The sequence below is a fragment of the Carcharhinus amblyrhynchos genome, chromosome 8 (genome assembly GCF_965287045.1).
Source record: "Carcharhinus amblyrhynchos chromosome 8, sCarAmb.v2.hapA, whole genome shotgun sequence".
NCBI lineage: Eukaryota > Metazoa > Chordata > Chondrichthyes > Carcharhiniformes > Carcharhinidae > Carcharhinus > Carcharhinus amblyrhynchos.
The window spans coordinates 30,393,311-30,416,355 of NC_137331.1; the positions used below are offsets into that span (position 1 = coordinate 30,393,311).

At 41.9% G+C, this 23,045-nt stretch overlaps 1 protein-coding gene across 2 annotated transcripts in view; it reads left to right on the forward strand.

Moving 5' to 3' along the window:
* The window catches only part of LOC145346497 (arf-GAP with SH3 domain, ANK repeat and PH domain-containing protein 1-like), a 320,720-nt gene that overhangs the window by 277,131 nt on the left and 20,544 nt on the right, over nt 1–23,045 (forward strand). For both annotated transcript variants that reach the window (XM_080193831.1, XM_080193832.1), the window contains 3 exons: nt 9,655–9,831; nt 20,928–20,997; nt 22,437–22,501. In XM_080193831.1, coding sequence (XP_080049957.1) covers nt 9,655–9,831; nt 20,928–20,997; nt 22,437–22,501 — 312 coding nt within the window. The remainder of the gene's footprint in view (nt 1–9,654; nt 9,832–20,927; nt 20,998–22,436; nt 22,502–23,045) is intronic.

The following is a 23,045-nucleotide window of genomic DNA, read 5'->3' on the forward strand; positions in this document are numbered from 1 at the left end:
CCCTTCCTGAGCGGGAAGAATCTCTCTACTTCTACTCTATCCATCCCCTTCATTATCTTATACGTCTCTATAAGATCCCCCCCCTCATCCTTCTAAACTCCAACAAGTACAGACCCAGTCTATTCAGTCTCTCTTCATAGTCCAACCCCCTCATCTCCAGGATCAGCCTAGTGAACCTCCTCTGCACTCCCTCCAAGGCCAAAATATCCTTGCGCAAGTGCGGTGACCAAAACTGCACACAGTACTCCAGCTGCGGCCTCACCAGTGCCCTGTACAGTTGCAGCAAGACCTCCCTGCTTTTATATTCTATCCCCCTCGCTATAAAGGCCAGCATCCCATTCGCCTTCCTGATCACCTGCTGCACCTGCAGACTGGGTTTTTGCGACTCGTGCACAAGGACCCCTAGGTCCCTCTGCACCATAGCATGCTGCAGCTTTTCGCTCTTTTAAATAGTAATCCCTCCGACTATTATTCCTGCCAAAGTGGATAACCTCACAGTTGCTAACATTGTACTCCATCTGCCAGGTCCTCGCCCACTCACTCAGCCTATCTAGATCCCTCTGCAGACTTTCCACACCCTCCGCACAATTTGCTTCTCCACTCACCTTTGTGTCATCAGCAAATTTCGACACCTTACACTCAGCCCCCTCCTCCAGATCGTGTATATAAATGGTAAATAGCTGAGGCCCCAGCACCGACCCCTGCGGCACTCCACTAGTTACCAACCGCCAATCAGAATAGCACCCATTGATACCAACTCTCTGTCTCCTATTAGACAACCAATCCTCTATCCACGCTAACACCTTACCCCCAACTCCATGCCCCCTAACCTTCTGAAGCAACCTTTTGTGCGGCACCTTATCAAACGCCTTCTGAAAATCGAGAAACACCACATCCACCGGTTCCCCTCTGTCTACCGCACTAGTCACATCCTCATAGAAATCCAATAAATTTGTCAAACACAACTTCCCTTTAACGAATCCGTGCTGCGTCTGCTCTATCAAACAATTCTTCTGTAGGTGCCTCGCTATTTCTTCTTTGATGACGGATTCCAGCATTTTTCCAACAACAGACGTTAAACTAACTAGCCTATAATTCCCTGCCTTTTGCCTGCTACCTTTTTTAAACAGTGGCGTAAAATTAGCCGTTTTCCAATCTTCCGGCACTTCCCCGGAATCCAGCGAAGTTTGGTAAATAATTGCTAAGGCATCTACTATCACCTCTGCCATTTCCTTCAGAACCCTGGGATGCATTCTATCTGGTCCTGGGGACTTGTCCACCATCAGTCCCGCTAGTCGATCAAGCACTACCTCTCTAGTGACAGTAATCGCATTCAGGCACTCAACTCCTACCATCCTTCTATCTTTAATATCCAGCAAACTATTCGCGTCCTCCTCCGTGAAGACCGAGGCAAAAAACTCATTTAAGGCCTCAGCCATTTCCTCATCTCCCACCGCTAAATCCCCCCTCTCATCCTCTAAGGGTCCAACATTCACCCGAGCCAGCCTCCTCCTCTTTATATATTTGTAAAAACTCTTACTGTCCTTTTTTATATTTTGTGCTAGTTCAGCTTCATAGTCTATCCTTCCTTTCTTTGTCATCTTCTTAGTCAATCTTTGTTGATTTTTAAACCTCTCCCAATCTTCTACTCACCCACTACTTTTAGCCACTCTAAACGCATCAGCTTTTAATTTAATACTCTCCTTTATTTCCTTCGATAACCACGGCTGATTATCCCTTCTCCTACGTTCCTTCTTTACAATCGGAATATATTTCTGCTGAGCACCGGAAAAGATCTCCTTAAAGATCCTCCACTGTTCCTCAGCAGTCCTACCGACCAATCTGCACCCCCAATCTACATTTGCTAATTCCTCTCTCATTCTATCGTACTCTCCTCTGTTCAAACAGAGGACACAGGCCCAGGACCCTTTTTTCTCATCCTCCATCTGCATCAGAAACTCAACCGTACAATGATCGCTCGTCCCAAGAGGATCCCTCACAACAAGATCCCTAATTCTTCCTGCCTCGTTACACAACACCAGATCTAAGATAGCTCGCTCCCTCGTCGGTTCCGTTACACACTGTTCAGGGAAACTATCCCGGCAGCATTCCGAGAACTCTGCCTCAAGCCCACCGCGTCCGACATGGGACAACCAATCAATATGTAGATTGAAATCCCCCAGAGAGCCTCAGAGTTCTCAGGCCCAGAGCCTGGCCCAGGCGCAGAGAGTTCCGTCCCAGGCTGGCTAAAAGTATTTAAATAGTATGCGAAATACTACTTAAATGATAGCCCCTATTTCCAGCGCCATACAGACACTGCCAGAAATCCGGGCCTGGGGAAGCAAGAGAATGTTTGCGGGAATCCCCCAAATCGGCTGATGCACGATTCTCACAGCCTGCTGTGCTAGAAAATTAACACAGCGGGATGGGAGAATCGCCCCCAGGAAGTTTGATCCAATTATGCTGCAATATCTGACTAGGTAATAAATATACTTCAAACTAATCACTACCTCACAATCACAAAACAGAACAAATTAATATGGCCTCTGCAGGCTAATGAGGCTGTCCTACTATCTTGAGAAAACCATTGTTTTATGCGTGCAGTTAAGGAAGCAATACATGAAAAAGCAGTACGTCTGATTCAAGCTCACCTGTTAATTAAAATAGCGACAATTAAACACATATAACTGTAAGAAAGGGTGAAAAATTATAGGCAAACTGGAAAAGATAAAAAACAGAAAATGTTACAAGTAAGGTTTCATGGCTTTTACCCATTACCACACTCTTTGACTTAAGTAAAATGAAACCTTTTGTCATTAGGTCTCCCTTGCTCTGCACCCTATTGTAGACCCCTTTTGTTGTTCTTGCCTCTCTCCCTAATGAATGAGCAACTCGTGATTCCAAATCCACCTGTTGGGCTTTAACCTCTTGCTGTGAGTCTTCTTACTGTGTCCACCTCAATCCAACGCTGACACCTCCACCTCATGGCTCCCCCTTCCATTATTTATATCTTTCTTTAGAACATAGAACATTACAGCGCAGAACAGGCCCTTCGGCCCACGATGTTGCGCCGACCAGTAAAAAAAACAACAATGACCCACTAACCTAAACCAATCCCTTTTCGTCCATAAACCTGTCCACAGAACTCTTAAACGCCCCCAAACTAGGCGCATTTACAACCGCAGCAGGCAGGGCATTCCAATCCCTCACCACCCTCTGGGTAAAGAACCTACCCCTGACATCTGTCCTATAACTACCCCCCCTTAGTTTAAAGCCATGCCCCCTCGTGCTAGATTTTTCCATCAGAGGAAAAAGGCTATCACTATCCACCCTATCTAAACCTCTAATCATCTTATATGTTTCAATAAGATCCCCTCTTAGCCGCCTTCTTTCCAGCGAAAACAACCCCAAATCCCTCAGCCTCTCCTCATAGGATCTCCCCTCCATACCAGGCAACATCCTGGTAAACCTCCTCTGCACTCTCTCCAAAGCCTCCACATCCTTCCTGTAATGTGGGGACCAGAACTGCACACAATACTCCAAGTGCGGCCGCACCAGAGTTGTGTACAGTTGCAACATAACGCTGCGACTCCTAAATTCAATCCCCCTACCAATAAACGCCAAGACACTGTATGCCTTCTTAACAACCTTATCTACTTGATTCCCAACTTTCAGGGATCTATGTACACATACACCTAGATCCCTCTGCTCCTCCACACTATTCAAAGTCTTCCCGTTAGCCCTATACTCCACACATCTGTTATTCCTACCAAAGTGAATTACCTCACATTTCTCTGCATTGAACTCCATCCGCCACCTCTCGGCCCAGCTCTGCAACCTGTCTACGTCTTCCTGCAAACTATGACACCCTTCCTCACTATCTACCACACCTCCGACTTTGGTGTCATCAGCAAATTTACTGATCCACCCAACTATACCCTCATCCAGATCATTAATAAAAATCACAAACAGCAGTGGCCCCAACACAGATCCCTGAGGCACACCACTTGTAACCGAACTCCATGATGAATATTTACCGTCAACCACTACCCTCTGTCTCCTATCCGCTAGCCAATTCCTAATCCAGTTCCCTAGATCACCCCCAATCCCATGCATCTGCATTTTGTGCAGAAGCCTACCATGGTGAACCTTATCAAATGCCTTACTAAAATCCATATACACCACGTCCACTGCCTTACCCCCATCCACCTCTTTGGTCACTTTCTCAAAAAACTCAATAAGGTTAGTAAGGCACGACCTACCCGCCACAAAACCATGCTGACTATCTCCAATCAACTCATTACTCTCCAAATAACTATAAATCCTATCCCTAATAATTTTTTCCAAAACCTTGCCCACAACAGAAGTGAGACTCACCGGTCTATAATTCCCAGGGAAGTATCTGTTCCCCTTCTTAAACAATGGGACAACATTTGCTAACCTCCAATCATCTGGTACTATACCGGAGGCCAACGACGACCTGAAGATCAGAGCCAGAGGCTCTGCAATCACTTCTCTTGCCTCCCAGAGAATCCTGGGGTAAATCCCATCCGGACCAGGGGACTTATCTATTTTCAGACCCTCCAGAACATCCAGCACATCCTCCTTATCAACTGTAACACTGTCAATTCTACTCCCCTGCAACCCAGTGTCCTCCTCAGCAATATCCATGTCCCCCTGCGTGAACACCGAAGAGAAATATTGGTTCAATGCTTCACCAATCTCCTCCGGTTCCACACATAACTTCCCTCTGCCGTCTATAACTGGCCCTAACCTTGCCCTAACCAACCTTCTGTTCTTGACATACCTATAGAACGCCTTAGGATTCTCCTTAACCCTATCAGCCAAAGTCTTCTCATGTCCTCTTTTAGCCCTTCTTAGCTCGCTCTTCAACTCCCTCCTAGCCAATCTAAAGCTCTCTAGTGCACTATCCGAGTGCTCACGTCTCATCCGAACATAAGCCTCCTTTTTCTTTTTAACCAACGAATCAACTTTTTTGGTGCACCACGGTTCCCTAGCCTTACCAATTCCACCTTGCCTGACAGGGACATACCTATCACAGACTCGCAGTAGCTGCTCCTTGAAAAAACTCCACATTTCGGACGTTCCCAATCCCTGTAATCTCCTAGTCCAACCTATGTTTCCTAATTCTCTCCTAATAGCCTCATAATTACCCTTCCCCCAGCTAAAACCACTGCCCCGAGGTTCATGCCTATCCCTTTCCATCACTAAGGTGAACGTAACCGAATTGTGGTCACTATCACCAAAATGCACACCAACTTCCAAATCCAACACCTGATCTGGCTCATTTCCCAGCACCAAATCCAATATAGCCTCACCTCTAGTTGGCCTATCTACATACTGAGTCAAAAAACCTTCCTGCATACTTTGCACAAAAACTGACCCCTCTAACGAGCTAGAGCTATAACAATTCCAATCAATATTAGTAAAGTTAAAATCCCCCATAACAATTACCCTATTACTTTCACTCCTAACCAGGATCGTCTCCGCAATCCTTTCCTCAACCTCTCTAGAACTTTTAGGAGGTCTATAAAAGACTCCCAACAGGGTGACCTCTCCTCTCCTATTTCTAATCTCCGCCCATACTACCTCAACAGACAAGTCCTCATCAAACCTCCTCTCTGACACTGTAATACAATCCCTGACCAATAATGCTACCCCTCCCCCCCTTCTACCTCCTTCTCTACTTCGACTAAAACATTTAAACCCCGGGACCTGCAGCATCCATTCCTGCCCCTGCTCTATCCATGTCTCTGAAATGGCCACAACATCGAAGTCCCAGGTACTGATCCACGCTGCAAGTTCACCCACTTTATTGCGAATACTCCTCGCATTGAAGTATACACATTTCAAACCCTGCTCCACCCCACCCCTGCGATGCCATGCATTGCAGTCCCCATCCATGCACCCCTCACTTTTAACCCCTCTACTCAGGATCCCTCCCCCCCTCCGAATCAGTTTAAACTTCCCTGCATAGCCCTAGCAAACTTACCCCCCAGGATATTGGTCCCCTTCTGATTCAGGTGTAGACCATCCCTCTTATAGAGGTCCCACCTTCCCCAGAACGAGCCCCAATTGCTTAAGTACCTGAACCCCTCCCTCCTGCACCATCCTCTCAGCCACAAGTTCAAACTTTCCCTTTCTCTATTCCTCTCTAAACTATCTCGTGGCACAGGCAAGAGTCCGGAGATAACCACTCTATCAGTCTTGGCCTTTAGTTTCCACCCCAACTCCATAAATCTCTGCTTAATATCCCCTTCCCTTAACCTCCCTATGTCATGTGTCCCCACATGAACAATAACTTGGGGTTGATCTCCCTCTCCTCTAAGAGTCCTGAATACCTTTTCAGATACATCCCGGACCCCAGCCCCTGGTAGGCAACACACCAGCCCTGAGTCCCTACCTTTACTTCCGACCCTCCTATCTGTCCCCTTAACCGTGGAGTCCCCAATCACGAGGCCCAATCGTTTACAGCCCCTAACCACCTGAGCTTTCACACTAGGCTCACCCCCAGTGACCTGGTCCCTTTGACTATCCCCAGTTGTTTCCTCCTCAACTATAGCCTCCAGGACCGAAAACCTATTTTGGAGGGGAACCGCCCCAGGGGATTGTCCCCCCGATTGCTTCTTTCCCCTCTTCCTGGCAGTGACCCAAGACTCATTTTTAGGAGTGACTATTTCCTTATAACTCCTATCGATTTCCACCTCTGCCTCCCGAATTATGCGGAGTTCCTCTAACTCCACCTCCAGCTCCTTTACACGCTCCTCCAGAAGCTGCAATCTAACACACTTCCTACAAGTAAACTCCCCTGAAACACTACTAGATTCCCTCACCACATACATCCCACAGGAGATGCAGCTTACTGCCTGAACTGCCATCCCTGAAGCAATTACCAGCAGAAAAATAAATTAAAAAAAAACAACAAACTTCCCCCACTCTTATAATTAGGTTAGAGGAGGTGGGAGGGTGGGATTCTCTACCAGTGTAGAGGATCGGGTATCCTCTCTACACTAATTTATAGGGTTAGGGGCCCAAGAAAAAAATACTACAAATACCAGCAAGCGTCCTAGTGACGACTTCCGGTTTCTAACTAATTTAAAAAAAAAACCGCCGAAACTCGCGACTTTAAAACTATAAATAAAACGTTAAACAATAAAAACAGAAAAATGTACCTGTTTGCTGCCTCCTCTCACGCCCAAAAATCGCTGCCTCTTGATACTGCTCCTCAGGAACAATGAGGCCGAGTACACGGAGGTAGGTGCTTATAAACCCAAGAAAAAAAACTACAAATACCAGCAAGCGTCCTAGTGACGACTTCCGGTTTCTAACTAATTTTAAAAAATTCTGATGAAATTCTTTAGTTCTGATGAAAGGTCATTGACCTGAAGACTTATCTCTGTTTCTCTCCACAAATACTGCCTGATCTGCTGATTATTTCTAGTATTTTCAATTTTTATTTCAGCTTTCCAGTATCTGCAGTATTTTGCTTTCATATTGCTAGAAAGGATAGATATTATCTAGGTGGTTTCAGATTTCTGGTGTGAAAACTCAAGCATTGATATTTATAAAGGAACTGACCTACTGATTTTTTAACTATGTCCTTTTGAACTTGACATAACAGTACACATTGTATTTTTATTCCAATATATCTACAGGACTTAACAAAAAAAATAAATATTACTGCATTTTTAATTTAATCTCTAACAGTCCAGAATCTGTTCATGAAACAAAGCTTTAGTAAACTGTCGTTTTCCTTCACAAATGTAAAATCAAACATCGGCCCAGATATCTGACGTAATGCATTGTTTTAGGATGACCAACCATCTATCCATCAAAGGTGAATCCTAAAAATCTTTCTGGGGCAGAATAGTATGTAGCACATAATTTAGCTTTGTGAAGAATTAGAAAAGAAAGAAAACAGAAAAAATCTTTTCGAAATTGGATGGTGAATATTTCTACACTTGTGTACTCCCAGCAAAGTCATGCTTGCAAGAAGCAAATATTGGAAAACCTAAGCTATGGAGCTGTATATTTTATGCTCCCCGCTGGTAGTTTTGAAGGCACGGGCTCGCAAAATAAAGTGGGTGGCCTTCTGATTGTCTTTCTGCACATCGCTGACCTGTCTTCCAGTTAATGTGAAAGGGAAAAATGCCAGGTAGCCCACTTGCCCCAGGACCGATTGAGACATTTAAGTATCCAATTATTGGTCATTTCAGGGCCTCATTCTACCTCTGCTAACATTTAACGTATAGCAGGACAAGATAGAAACATAACGGGTAACCTGGCAGCTTTCATTACGTGAGCTGCTGTTGGGTAGGAGCAGACCAACTCTCGTTAACCCTCCTCCCCTGGCCAATGGCCAGATGGGGGTGAAAGTTCCGTCACTGCTGCGGTGACCAGTTTTGGGGGAGGGGGGTGCTAGTAGTGGAATAAAGCACCTTACAAAATCCACCCGATAGTGACACAGCCCTTTCTCTATTATAGATGTATCTTACAGGGAGGGAGGGATGGACTTTGCATGTTACACCTTCATTTAGATGCACAGGAAAGAGAATATGCATTTAGACAGCATTCTTGGCATGTACCAAGTTACTTTGCAGTTAAGGAGTAACGTTTAAAGTACAGCAATTCCATTTTATATAGACAGACGTGACAACAAATATACATTGAGCCACGTACTATACATAGTAATAGTATAAATGGCCAGCTAGTCTGTTTCTGTTGTTGTTGTTTCAGGGCTGCTGATTGACTAGGGCATTGGAAAAACTCTTCTACTGTTCATAAGTTTTTTACATCTACCTTAACAGGTAGAATTAGGCTTGTTTTTGTACCTGAGGTACAAAATGGAGTAAATTCTGTGTTATCCGGCACTCTACAAGCCAGAATGCTGTAATAATTGGAATTCTGATGTTCCCCTGATATGTATTTATCAACTGGAAGCATTATGAAATTATCAGAACTCAGACATTATATTGTATTATTTTACACTTTGTTTTAATGCACTGTTTAAAAACAAAAGTAAAGAGAATGCTGTTCTTTGATTCTTCTATTTTAGTTCATGCTATAGATATTGCACAGTATTCCTTTGGTAAATGGAACTCTCCATTAATTGGTATTTTTGATTAATCAGCACCCAATCCCTGCGCAAGCTGGATATTAAAGATTTTGCTGTATTATGATGCAGCTTTACCCTAATAACGCATTCAGTGACAGCCTGGATTTAGTGAGTTGGAGTTGGCACTTTGTAAAAGACACAGCGAAAAAAAATTTAAGTTTAAGAATCCACTTGCAGATACAGGTCTTCATTAATATTCACCACCAAGAATGATCTGTCAAGAGCAATTTATTTTTGTTTCTAATCCTAAATCTAACAAATTTTGAAACTGATATCTTGTACAAGTAACATTTGGAATGGTAGGTATGCATGTATTGTGTACATATTTAATTAGATGATTACCATTACCATCTTAAAGTGAGAGTTTGCTCTCTGTTAATCAGTTTTAGTAGTTAGAACAGGAAGAAGTCAATTATTTTGCATTTAATTTTGATCCTCCATCGCACCATTATTGCTTGCTTTCTTAACTGCTGTTAACATATTGTGCAGTAGTCAGCTATGTTTTTGTGCTTCTCCAGCTCCACAAGGCCCAGTCCCTCCTTCAGCCCTTCCTGTAGGTCCCCAGGTCACAACCGGCAGCTCCACTCTATCAAAGAAGAGACCACCACCCCCACCCCCTGGACACAAACGAACCTTATCTGACCCACCAAGCCCGCTACCTCATGGTCCCCAGAATAAAGGTCTGATTCCTTGGGGTAAGTTTTTCTTATATTAAGTTGATAAAGTAAAATTAATGTAGGAAGCAGAAAGTTATATTATTGTATTTCAAAGTAAATGACGTAAAAGGGAAAAACTGCAAAAAGTTTATTTTTCCTTGTTTATTGAACCGCCACATAATGAAGGAATTTGCTGTCATCAGTGCATGGAAACTAAATTATCTGGGGACTTTGACAAGTGAAGAAATTGACTTGCATTGTTATTTTGGGTAAATGTTTATCACCAGCTCAGTTGTGTGTAAGCTGTCATTCTGGACTGCACTTTTTTTTTCTCCATTGTTCATCACCCTTTTATGTATTATCCTGTTTATGTGGTGCACTTTCAAATAATGTGGGAGAATCTGAGACATCACAACTTAGTACCAACAGTTTCCAAAGTCATTGTGAGCCCTCATTTATGGTTCTGGCTGGCATAAAAAGCACTGGCTTGACCTAATCTTGAATACTATGTGTAATTGCACTCACTAGTCACAAGATAGACTTTATTGCGAAGAACAAAGATGATTTAAGTTATTAGGAATTTAAGTTATGGGAAAAGATGAAAGAAGGCCTTCCTTTATAACTCACTTACCTAAAGAGGATGCACAAGAACCAGGAAGGAGAAATACCATTCAATCACCATCAGCAACTTAACTTATTACTATTCAAACATTTTAGGAAATTCTGGTGGGAAGCTGTTTGAGTGGACTTTGATGTTTCGGATCCCTGGGTGTAAAAGATGGTTTGAGGAGCTTGTCTCAAAATCATGGCCAAAGTTTAGAGGACTGAGTTTTTATTTAAAGTCATTCAAGGTGTGCTGATTAGAGATTTCTTCAACTCTTCATATTAATTACTTTTAAATGAATTATCAGTTCATTCAAGTGAGTTGTCAGTTTCTGCTTCAGTAAAACCATCAGTGTTCCCAAGAATAACAAGCATTCGGGTAAACCCATCAGTAACTAAAGATCATTCAGTTTGGAACTCATGTCATTCCTAGAAGAACAAAATCTAGCACAAAAGGTTAGTTCATTATTGATTGTCACATTGTAAGCCAACATTCCAAGGGTTTTTCCTTTTAGACACCTGGGAGCATTTACTGGGAACATTAATTAAGCATAATTAATCTGATTTTACAGCTTAGGGAAATCACTTTAGAATTAAAGGAGATCATTCAGAAAAGAAAGTAGAGTGTAGTGGTGAACACCTGTTTTTCAGACTGGCGGGAAGTAGAGTGTCACCCAGGGATCAATGCTGTTAGAATCACTGCTCTTTTTGATACATATTCCTGATACAGAGTTCAGTATACAGAGCATAATTTCAAAGCTTGCAAATGACATAAGAGTCAAATATAATAAACAGTGAGAAGGATAGTAACAGACTTCAGGAATGTATAGGATGGTGAAATGGGCAAGTACTTGGCAAATAAAATTGAATGTGGAGATGTGTGACTTGATACATTTGGTAGAAACCATGAGGAAAGGTCATAAAAACAAAGAAGTACAGTTTTAAAAGTGATGCAGGAATAGAGAGATCTGGAGATAGCATACACAAATCTTTGAAGATGACAAGACATGTTGAAAACACCGTTTTGAATGATGTACAAATATCTTTGGCTTGGAACCAGGAACGTGGCACTTCAGCTGTGTGGACTTAAAGAATCTGTGATTGTTTTTTCAAAACAAGAAGATTAAAATGAGAATTGACAAAGGTGGTCAAATCATGAAGATTTTGATAGAATAATAAGGAGAAACTTTATTTATAGTGGCAGAAGGATTGGTAATAAAAACATACTGTATTAATGTAAATGACACAAAAAATAAATTCCATAGCAAGTTATGAAAGGGCGGCGGAAGCAGATTCAATGGCAACCTTCAAAAGGGATTGGACAAATACTTGAAGGAGAAAAACATGCAAGATTAAATAAAAAGGGGAAAGAGTAGAGAAATGGGGTGAATTAGTAGCTCTGACAAGATGGGCCAAATGCCCTTCTGTGCTGTATCTAGAATTCTAGGAAGCATTTTAATAGTAGTGCTTAACACGGGCTGAACTTATATTTAGACTCCCACTGGTAATATTCCATACTATTTTATTATAATCATTTTGCTGTGGAGGCTAGATAATTAATACTGCACTGCCTATTATATGTTTTGCCCTTGTTCAGAAAGATTTCACTCACCACAAATACAGCCTACTCCTTGTTGTGACCAGGTTATAGTTGCAACTGTTAGGTTTTAAATTTTACATGTTATACTGTTGGTCAAGTGTTCACACTCTGTCCAAGAGATAAATGATCTAGAATGAGGCATTAAATGTATAAGCATGGGGAAAAAACAAACATAATTTGGCAGGGTTTCAAATTTCTTAAAGGACACTTTTGATTTATTTTCATCCCCATTGGATGTTTTAAATTCTATTTGTCTGTGGAAGTTGAACATCTTTCGAATAATGAAGAGCATTATACCCATAGTTAATTTCAAAAAGTGTTTAATGAATTGTTGATACTTTTGCCCTTTTTGCAAACACACTTTTATTTTTGCAAATATATCTTATCACCATGTCCTCCCAACCTTAGAAAAGGAGGATACACAATAGATCATCCATCGTAACCAGAGTATCACTATTTCTGTGAGCCAAATATGACCTTAATGAAAAAGACTATCCCAGGATACACAAGTCTATAAACACAAGACTGGTTATTTGATGTGTTTGAAGATTGTGTTTGTAGATTTGAGTGCATTTGGATTGACTGTCAGGCCAGTCTGGGATTTGTGAGCAGTGAAAGCAACATTGTGTCTGGCAAACCACTCAGATTGAAGACTCCTCACTGAGACCAACAGAGTTGGATTTTAATGAGTGGAACCGAGAGATTTTTGGGAGTGGATGGGGATTTAAACAGGTAAAATTGACAGTGCATCAGGATTTCCAGGTTTCATTGCAGTGCCTTAAGTTGCATAAAAATATCCTCTTCATAAGAAGTAGTTTGCCACTTAGCATTTGTTAATTGTTTAATTAGAACAATATTGACTTAGGTCCTTAACTTTAGCTTTAGTCTCCTGGGCTTCAGAGTGTTGCCATTGAAAGCAAGGTGAGTGCAATTAGAAGACTGAAAGAACATCCTGAAATTTGCCATGAGTATTCAGTGCTGATAGCTTCTTTCTCAGTTGCTTATGGGAAAAGATTTGTTCATAGTACAGTGCGGTCCTGTTATAACGTGATGGTTGGGGTCCATAAAATGTTATCGTGAAAAATGTGGGGGTGCTAAATCAGGGTGCTATAGTTACTTTATGGACAATCTTGGTGTCCTTCAGAGCTCTGTTTGTTTATACAATCGCTACACGCTTCATTAACTTTTACAGACCTTTTGATTGGCAGGTCCAGGCTAGTTTAAAACAGGCAGTGGGGATGTTTATTTACACAAACACTTTCTTGGCCCATTAACTGTGAAGTACTTCCTCTTTTGAACAACTGTAATATTTTTCTAAGTGAGAACTCCTTTTATCTGAACTGGGCAAGGGGAAAGCAAGTGTTTTCTATCCACAATTTCTTTCTAAGGCAGATTATTTTCACTTTAGAAATAGATTGCAATAACCAAAAACTTTTCAGTTCCCCAGAAAGAGCAAAAAAAGGGTCCAATAATTCATCATGTTATATCCGAATTTGTGCTAAATCGCGTGCGTAAAATCGGGGTTTCACCGTACTCATGCTGAGCAGTTCCCTTATTCAGTATGGTGATTTGGAGTTCTGAATGATCAAATTAGCACAGGTTCTGTTTACATTGTCCTAGAATTACCAGCTGCTACTTGGAGTTGGAGAATATCTATTTAACAAATAGTTGATGAAACCTCTCAGAAGCCAAAGAAATGAATTCTAAAGTGAAAGAGTGAATGCCATATATTTGATGTGTCAACAAACAAGCCTCGACAGATCTGGAGCTAGGGTCTCCAAAATGGTCATGATGCACAACGTTGCATAGCAGCAAATGTTTACCTGCAGAAAGACCAAGGCGAAGAGCAGTGAATCTAGTTGAGAGGATGAGGAGGAAGACGAGAGAGTCCGAGGTAATAGAAGGGGTACAAAACCAGTGATGCACTTTTCTGCCCTTATTATGCCAAGGTTTTGTTTTATTTGTCCATGGGTGTCACTGGCTGGGCTAGCATTCATAGCCCATCCCTGAAAGCATTTAAGAGTCAACCACATTGCTGTGGATGTAGGCCAGTCTAGGTAAGAACTATATATCCTTCCCCCTAAAGGATGTTAATGAGCCAGATGAGTTTTATGATCATCATTACATTTCTTAATTCCAGATTTTTATTGAATTTAAATTTCACCATCCAACGTGGTAGCATTCGACCCTGGGTCCCCAGAGCATTACCCTGTGTTTCTGGATTACTAGTCCAGCAATAATGCTGTTACACCACTGCCTTTGAAGGGTTTTATTGGTAACATGCACAAGCATCACACAAACTTATGCATAAGCCATCTTCACCCCACTCCACCTCCACACCCTCACCAAACAATCAAGCATCCATTTCACATCCCCTCAGTTGGTTGCTGTCAATTCAGATGGTCTTCATCAAATAACCAAAAAGGCCACTTGCCAATCAACAGCTAAAAATGGCAACATGGAAAAATGGTGCAAAAGAATATTTATATGCATGAAATGGACAAATAAGATTTAACCATATGACGTGTGTTGGGAATCCGGGTGCGTATATCCTTATGCAACCACAATTCTTTTCCTTTTCCTGTTGCCTCAATGTAGTGTAACCAGACTGATTTCAGTAGAAAGAGACATGCCAAGCAGACCCCTTGAGTTGCTCTTAGATTATGTCCTCTGAGTTTGATGCCTGAGGGGCTTGCCAAATATTGTTCCACCTTATCTGTGCAAGGGACAGACTGAGCCATCAGGACATGAGGCAGCATGCCGGGTATTGGCTGGGCTAGAGTTTGCAGGCAACAGATGAGAAATGGAAGTACTTGAGTGGAGTCCCTGTTCATTTTCTGTGAAGAGTTAACTCTAGTCAGAGCATACCAAGCATGTGCAAAAGAAGCTCTGTTGCAGTGATGCTACCTGCAGAGAAGATGTCCGAGTTGCATATCGGAGTAGCTGTTAGTCTTATTTAATCCGTATAAATAGGTAGCATGTAAATCCTTTCTAGAATAATAAGTTAACAAATCCAGAGACAAATCCATGATAACAGATGGTGGTAGCAATGACTACACCCACAGCAGAATAATAAAAAATGGTATGAAATACCACAAGTGAAGCCCAGCAACAGTACGGCACAGTGGGTGAAGAACTTTAAGACCAACCCAGCAGCCACACCAGACACCACCAAAAATGCCATCAATCCGGTGACCGGCAGGACACACATCGTGAGAAAAGATAATCTCGGATCTGGGTGAGCGATGGCTAATCTTAAAGTATTGAAGACCCTAAGCCAAGCAAAAGCAAAATTGGCAAAAACATTTGATCTGATACCACAGCACCTCAGGGCTTACAATTAAGAGAACAGTGATCACATTTGAATTTTATAATATGCTGTTGGGATCATAGCAGACAACATGCTTGCCAGATGCGGGGGAGGGGGTGAACAAAGAGACAGCCCCCTATAAGGTTGTCATCAGAGCCTTTGACTCTTATTTCATCCTTGTAAAAAAATATTGTTACTGAGATGGCAAGTTTAACTGGTGAAAAACAGGGTGAAGCAATTGACCCATTCATCAATGACTTGTACTGCCTACCCCCACATTAAGAGTATGGGATACCTAAAGATGACCTGATCAGAGAGCGAATAGTCATTGATGTTTCAGCTGAGAATCTCTTTGACAGATGGCCAGGTGGGCCAAAGGGATAGAATAAGGCCCTTGTTTGAGGTGCAATGGAAATTTCCCAAACACAGTCCATTGAAGTTGAAGGCATAGTGAAACAACAAACTGGGCAGCACCCTGAAAAGGCACGAACCACCATTCTCCAATGTCCTTTCTGGGGACGAAAGAAGGATTACAGGTCGGAATAATGCCACACCCGGATTGCACACTACCTTGAGTGTGGCCATTTAAACATGGCCTGTCATTCCAGGAAATCCGTGTTTGTAAGCCAGACGGCAAACTTCGTTAAAGGAATGTCCATTCAAGAAATTCTAGACGTTGGCAAACAGTACACACCTTCCTGGGAGAAATCGAGGCAGATCAAAATCAGTTTTGGAATGTTGACGTTGAGATTAATGGGCATCTGAGCAAATTCAAGGAGCTGCTGTCTCAGTGCTAGCTAACAGAATTTCATAGCTAAATAAAGTGACACTGCAACAATACATCCTGTATTTAACCTCAGGATCTAGGGGGGACCAAATTAATTATCCAAGGCCAACTAGAAACAATACTAAAATATAGAATAATACGTGAAACGTTGTTCATCATCCCTAATCAAGCATACTCTCGACTTAGTAGCTTTAAACCTGATTATAAAAGTTGGTGAGAGAGAAGAGAATGAATTTAGGAGAGAATTTCCCACACTCTTTGTAGGCTTAGGTAAGCTGAGGACTGCTGCAACATCAACAATAGAAAATTGTGAATGGGTGAGATCTACCTAATAACTTCACCAGCTAACCAAAAACATTGAATTGTTTAAAGAGAACTTGCTTTCTTAAGGATGCAAGAAAAGACACCAGCTAAAGATGGCTGCCATCAGTCATCTGGGGATTTTCCAGCTTACCCCAAAATTGAAAAATCCTGCTCGAGGTCAATAGACCTTTGCATGGCCCATGTCTCGCCGCTACGATTCCTGTGGTGGGCGGGATGGGAAGATTCCACATCTGATGTCTGGCATTGTAAGTTGACCCACTTTTCTGGAAAGTTCCTGTAATGATTGCACTGCAGACCTGCCCTAACATGGAATTTAATACCTGGGGGTGTCAAGATCTACAGGAGAAATAAATTTCAAAAACCCTTTGTTCTGAGGCTTGACAGGACATGGCAGTCTGTATGCTGGCCAGAGATTTCAGACTCAATTGAACAGATGGAATCCAGCTTTGTCACCTATATCATCTGCAACAGGACCAGAAAGAGCCGCTCTTGCCCTCTTTCTTCCCATCAAGGCCTTGGGAATGCCTTTGCTCGGATTTGCTTGACTATAAAGGGAAGATCTTTTTTCTAGCGGCTCACTGTTAGTCCCTCGGATAGCGATGCAAAAGCTACATGGCCTCACCTCTTATGCTGTTATTACTTTGTTGAGTAAATATTCTCTATACGTGGCATTCTGGATGTAGTCATCTCCGATAATGGACCACAGTTTACCAATGAATGCTTTCAATCTTTTCACAAAGTCATATGGATTTGTGCATGCCCCAGAATAACTTAAGGCTGATAGAGAAGCCGAACAAGGAATATACGTCATCAAAGACCCCTTGAAGATGAATAATAACTTTGAGCTTGTTATGCTCAGCTATCATTTCACCCATGTGAACTCCTGATGGGCCACAGGCTTCCCTTTCTTCTGAATGTCACTGGGGAATACCATGGTCAAATTAGAAAGAAGCCTACCAAGCACGTCTGGCTTGTACATTCAGTCAGCGGCATAGATCTTGAAACCTTCTGATTCTAGGAAGAGGAGAAAAGGTATGGATCAGAGTCCTCACCCTGCAGGTATAGCAATTAGAAAAGCTACTACAACTGAGATCGTACCGGCACAGGCAACAAACAAAGCAGACCAGGAATGACAGATCTCGCGAACTGACCTCAAAGCAGCCAGAACATGCCATCTACTCTAGGAGTTCCATACTCTTTCAGGGAAATTGGTGAAATCACCAAAGAGGCGTTCCTTTGAAGATAACAGACTTTAGGACAAAGTTTAAGGGAGTATGTGTGAAAAAGAATCGGAATAAAGACTAGGGGAGAGGGTTTGGGATAGATGTAAAGCACACATTCTGAGCATGTGCAAAGAAAGCATAATGATGTAACTTATTGCAAGAGGATGTCTGAGTAGTATCTTCGGGGGCAACTCTAGCGATGTGTTAGTCTTATTAAACCTTTGTAAATATTGGCAGATAAATCTTTTTTGAACAAAGTTCATTTTGCCTGGTGATTTCTCTACTAGAACGAGAATCTGACAGAACTCAAGTGAAAGCCATGATATCAGGCCATCATCACTCTCGTGGCCATGCTGACTTTCCTCTTATCACTGTGGTGGAAAATAATTTACTGCAGATCAATGAGGTGCTGAAAGGCTTAAGGAATTGTTCATCTCATTTAATATGTCATCTAGCGTATGTAAGCCCTTGTTTGAAGGCTTGTATGCACTCATTCGATTTCAGCATTTGATGTTCTCTGCATTTGGCTAGTCTTTCTGTGGAAGAAAACATCATTGCAATGGCCTGCAGCAACATGCTACCCCTATATGACACACATGCCTCAAACCTCCATGCACTTGCAAGGCCTATCAATATATTGTGAATGCTTTGCTGATGCTCAGTAAGTATATTTTTCATCAACGATCCATGGGCTATGACATCTGCATCCAACTGAGCAAAGCCTAAAGAGTCCTGTGCCCTTGGACATGACATTCTATTGCAATCTATCATCCACTGTTGCTCACTTGTGAAGCACAAGTCACCATTGTGAAAATCCAACTGCATCTAATTAGCTGCACCAACGTATATAATGCTTGTTGACGCTAACTGTAGTGGTGACCCAGGATCTGATAATGAAATGGTTGCATTGATAAACTGTTTCACAAGTTTCCATGTTTCCAAGCATTACTGGGCCCCCTTGAACCCTGCATTCATGCACAATAAAATCCAACTTAGAGAGTCTAGAGCAAAATATTTAATTTAGTGTAAATTATGCGTAGAAAATGAAATAAAGAGGGGAAAGGAAAAATGGATTTGAGAGAGAGAAAATAGAAAGGAAAAAATTATTTCTTTAAAATCTTCAACAATATTGTACATGTCATCATTTAAGTTGACCTTTGAAGCCTCAAAAAAAATCTCAAAATTGGGCTTGACTTGTGTGCTAAGTATAAAAAGTAGTCTGATAGTGGCTGCCATCTTTGTGATTCATCATGCAAGTTTTGCTTTGTGTGGGCATGTCTTATGATCCCTTGCAGCCATCTTGTGAGGCAGAAAATTAAGGCATGTCATGTCTGAAGAAGGGGTATTTGATGCAATCTGTGGGAGAGCTATTCTCCAATTTCACTGCACTGTTGGTAGATCACATCAGTCCTGGAGATTAGCATACGCACTTAAAAGTCCATTTTGCATCCGGTGCCAAACAGGTTTGAGTGTCTCCCAGCTTCTTCCTGTTGTCATGATTGGGGGGGGGGGGGGGAGGGTGGGCATGTCAGGGTGCGTGAAGGGGGTCATGTTGGGATTCACGAAGGGCATATCAGGGTTCACGACACGCGACTCATCGGGAGAGCTTTGGTGTAGGTGACCCATGTCAGGGAGGGGCTGCAGACTGCACCTGAGAGATCAACAGGGATCACTCTATTATCCTCGCTGTTACGACATTTAGAAATTGTTCGGGAGAATTCCACCCATGGTAATTAAATTTCACAGGAAGGGGACTCCACGTTTGAACAAGTAAATTTTCAGTGTCTGAATGAATGTCTGGCAGTAATTGAAATTTATACGCCATTCAAAATTCACAAATATGAATACACAAGCCCTAACTTATTCTGGGTAATAAGCAGTAGATACCACAACTTCATATCCTTTGTGTATTTCAATGTCAAGTTTTTGGTGAGGTACCAGTGCAGTGAAGCTAACGGAGTAAGACAAATTGAACAGCAGCTTCCTGACTTTCATATTTAAGTGGACATGTATGAACATTGGAAGCTGCTTTGAGAGTCTCTCCATAATAGTGGTGCAACCACTAGCACATCACCATTAATCTATGAAATTGGCAATTAACTAACTTGCTGTTCAAAAATTGGTTTAAAAGGTGAAATATGCTGGGAGCTAGGTGACCAGAAAAATTACTGTGATTTAAATAAGACAAGCTTGTACTTTGGAATTTTAAAATTAATAATAACGACATGGTGAACATATGGGGCCAGTCAATCAGCGCAGTGAGCCGGGAAGGTAGCATATGAGGCTTTGAAACTGATCTTGTGCCAGAAGCCATCCTCCCCTCCATGTGTTGATGGGGTGATTGGCTTTGTGCCCAAAAACAGCGTAGTCAATTTAATGCCATTAACAGCCTGGCACGATTGCTTCCAGCGTCACTGATGAGAATCGCTCATGGTCCCCACTGAAGGGGACCAGACATGATGGTCACACTAGGGGGATCGGAGGGCACTCAAATCCCTGGGTGGTCGGGGACATGGCCAGGCAGTGCCCATGGGACAATAATACCAGCCTGCCATGGACTATTAGGCACCCTGGGGCCTGAGTAGGGATGGCGCAATATAGGGAGCAGAGCCAAGGGGGGAAGGAGCGTTGCATGGGGGCTGATCGGAGCGGGGGGAAACTCTGCCTGGGGGCTGATTGGTGGGGCATACTCTGTAGGGGTGGTGATCAGCGAGTGGGGGATCTCTGCAGATGGGGTGTGATTGACAGGGTGGGAACTCTGCAGACTGGAAGTGGTCATGGAGGGGGGAGCAGAGTGGTAGGGAAAGACTGGCACAGGGAACGGTGCAGAGCTGGTGCCAGGAAATCTCCCAGTACACTGGGAGATTGGGTCGCCTGCACATTGCCGCCCCCGCCTACCACTGGTGAGAATAGCGCATACGTCCAAAAAAATGACAAACTGTCATTGCGTTTTTAAATTTGCCCAAAAAACAGGTCTGAAAATCTCCAGTTTTCTTGCTTGTTTGGCACTTACAATTTTTTTGGGAAGATCTCGTCCTTAAGTGTTAATTTTTTTGTGTATAACATATGCCAATTTTTTACTGCAATTCCTGGATTCTAAAATACGCATGAAGTTTGAAGTGAAGTTAGGGTTAGTGATGAGAGAATTACATTTTGGACAATGTTTATTGATACTTCGTTTTTAGTATCAGAATGTGCTTGCGTCCATTTTTGGTGTTTTGTCATTGTAAGTTTCAGCATTCCTGTCTAAATTAATGCTAAACCAAACAAAATATAATTGTCTCTTAGGCACAGATTCTGGTCCCCCACAGCCAAACCGAACAGGAAGTAAGTTTGAAGGATTGGTTCAACAATCGAGGTAAGTGCAGACTATTTGTATCTGGCTAACTTTTTAACAAATTATATTTGAATCCTCCAATCCTAACATGAGGAGAAAAAAATTTGCTGAAGCCGGAAAACTCCATCAATTGTTTTATAACTCAAATAGAAGAACTTTATTACAGTTTAAGCTTTCTCAAAAAAGGACCGTGTATTGAAGATCACATTTGTTTCATGATCACTGGAGTTTAAGTGTTTCATCATTCTAATTCTCTGAAAGGAGAGTTAAAGTAATTGATTGGCATAATGAGAATATGTTTCTATAATGGGCTATCAACCATTTCACTCATGTGGCAGCCTACCAACCAGCTTAATATCAGTTATTGGTCAGATCACATTTTGCATCAGTCTAATTCTGGGCTTAAAAATAGCTCAGTTTTTTTCATGTCAAAAATGGATTCTGGGCATCAGGAAAAAGAAAGAATGAATAAATACAGTCAAATCTGTACATCGTGCACATAACTTTGCAAGCTAAATGTCTTGTGTGCAGATGTTCATCTCAGATAAAATTACTTTACCATAATGGAGATTATTTACTTCAGTGTTTGCCCAAGCATTTTATTGAATGGTGTGGGTGGTAATCCTAATTTCTTATAATTGAGCAATGTACAGAAATTAAATAGTTTCTCATACAGTTCAATATTGCTCCAATGTGTTGATCTGCCTTTTTAAGGCTCCAGCCACAGAATGTTCTCTCATGTCAATATGTGGACACTTGTGTTTCAACCTGTCAATTATCCAACTGCTCATCTTCATTGCTTCATGATCTCAACTTCCAATTTACAGCAGGACCAGTTTTGTAGAAGTTCAGTAAATGGTCAACTCATCCTTGCAACCCACATCTATCATTCACATTTTCTATCAGGTTCCTCATCTGAGCTCAAGAAGCCCTGTGGAAAGGAAGCATTGTAAATGCTCTCCACAATATGATGAAATTACTTGCAGAACATTATCCTTAGAAGAACTCGAGTTTACAGTGTTAGCATAACTTTTAACTGGATTGAAATTCACACATTTAAAATTTCTCATTGTTAGCAGGAATTTGTGAAACCAGATCATTTGCAAGCAACAGCAAAATTGTGTCCAGATGGTTCTGTTTGGACTTGAAATGTGGCCCTTTGTTCCTTATCGTCTCCCAAAAAATTTAACCATGGCCTTTGCATGTGTGCCACAGAAAAAGAAGTATATTTGTATTATATTTTGTTTGTGTTATTGAAGATATCATTTGATAAGATTTTAACATAAATATTTGACAATGGTAAATGATAAGGGCAGAAGAAATGTTATTACCCATGGCTACTGGACAATATAGAATGGGAGTTTCAAGAGATTGTGCACTTTTATTTTGATCTTGGAAGTATGATTCATAGATAGTTATAAGTATTTTAACTTAGCGTTGTCTTTCATTTGCTTATACAGTACTGCAACTGGAACCACAAAAACTGCCTTAGGCCCACGAGTGCTTCCAAAACTACCTCAAAAAGGTAAGGTTAAATGTGTGCAAGTTGAAATTGATATTCAAATATTTAATTGTATAAATTAATACTATATTGTAACATTTTTCATAATTTTATTCTTACATTGGAACTTTTTTCAGTGATGTGTATTACATAAGGACATAAGAAATAGGAACAGGAGTAGGCCATCTAGCTCTTCGAGCCTGCCCCGCCATTCAATAAGATCATGGCTGATCTGTCGTGGCTCAGTTCCACTTTCCCGCCTTCTCCCCATAACCCTTAATCCCCTTGCCTATCAAAAACCTATCTACCCGCGTCTTAAATATATTTAGCGAGGCAGCCTCCACCACTTCAATGGGCAGAGAATTCCAGAGATTCACCACCCTTTGAGTGAAGAAGTTCCTCCTCAACTCCGTTCTAAACTGCCCCCCTCCCCCCCCATCTTGAGGCTGTGCCCTCTAGTCCCACTGTCCTTTCTGAGCGGGAAGAGCCTCTCCACCTCTATCCTATCCATCCCATTCATTATCTTATATGTCTCAATGAGATCTCCCCTCATTCTTCTAAACTCTAA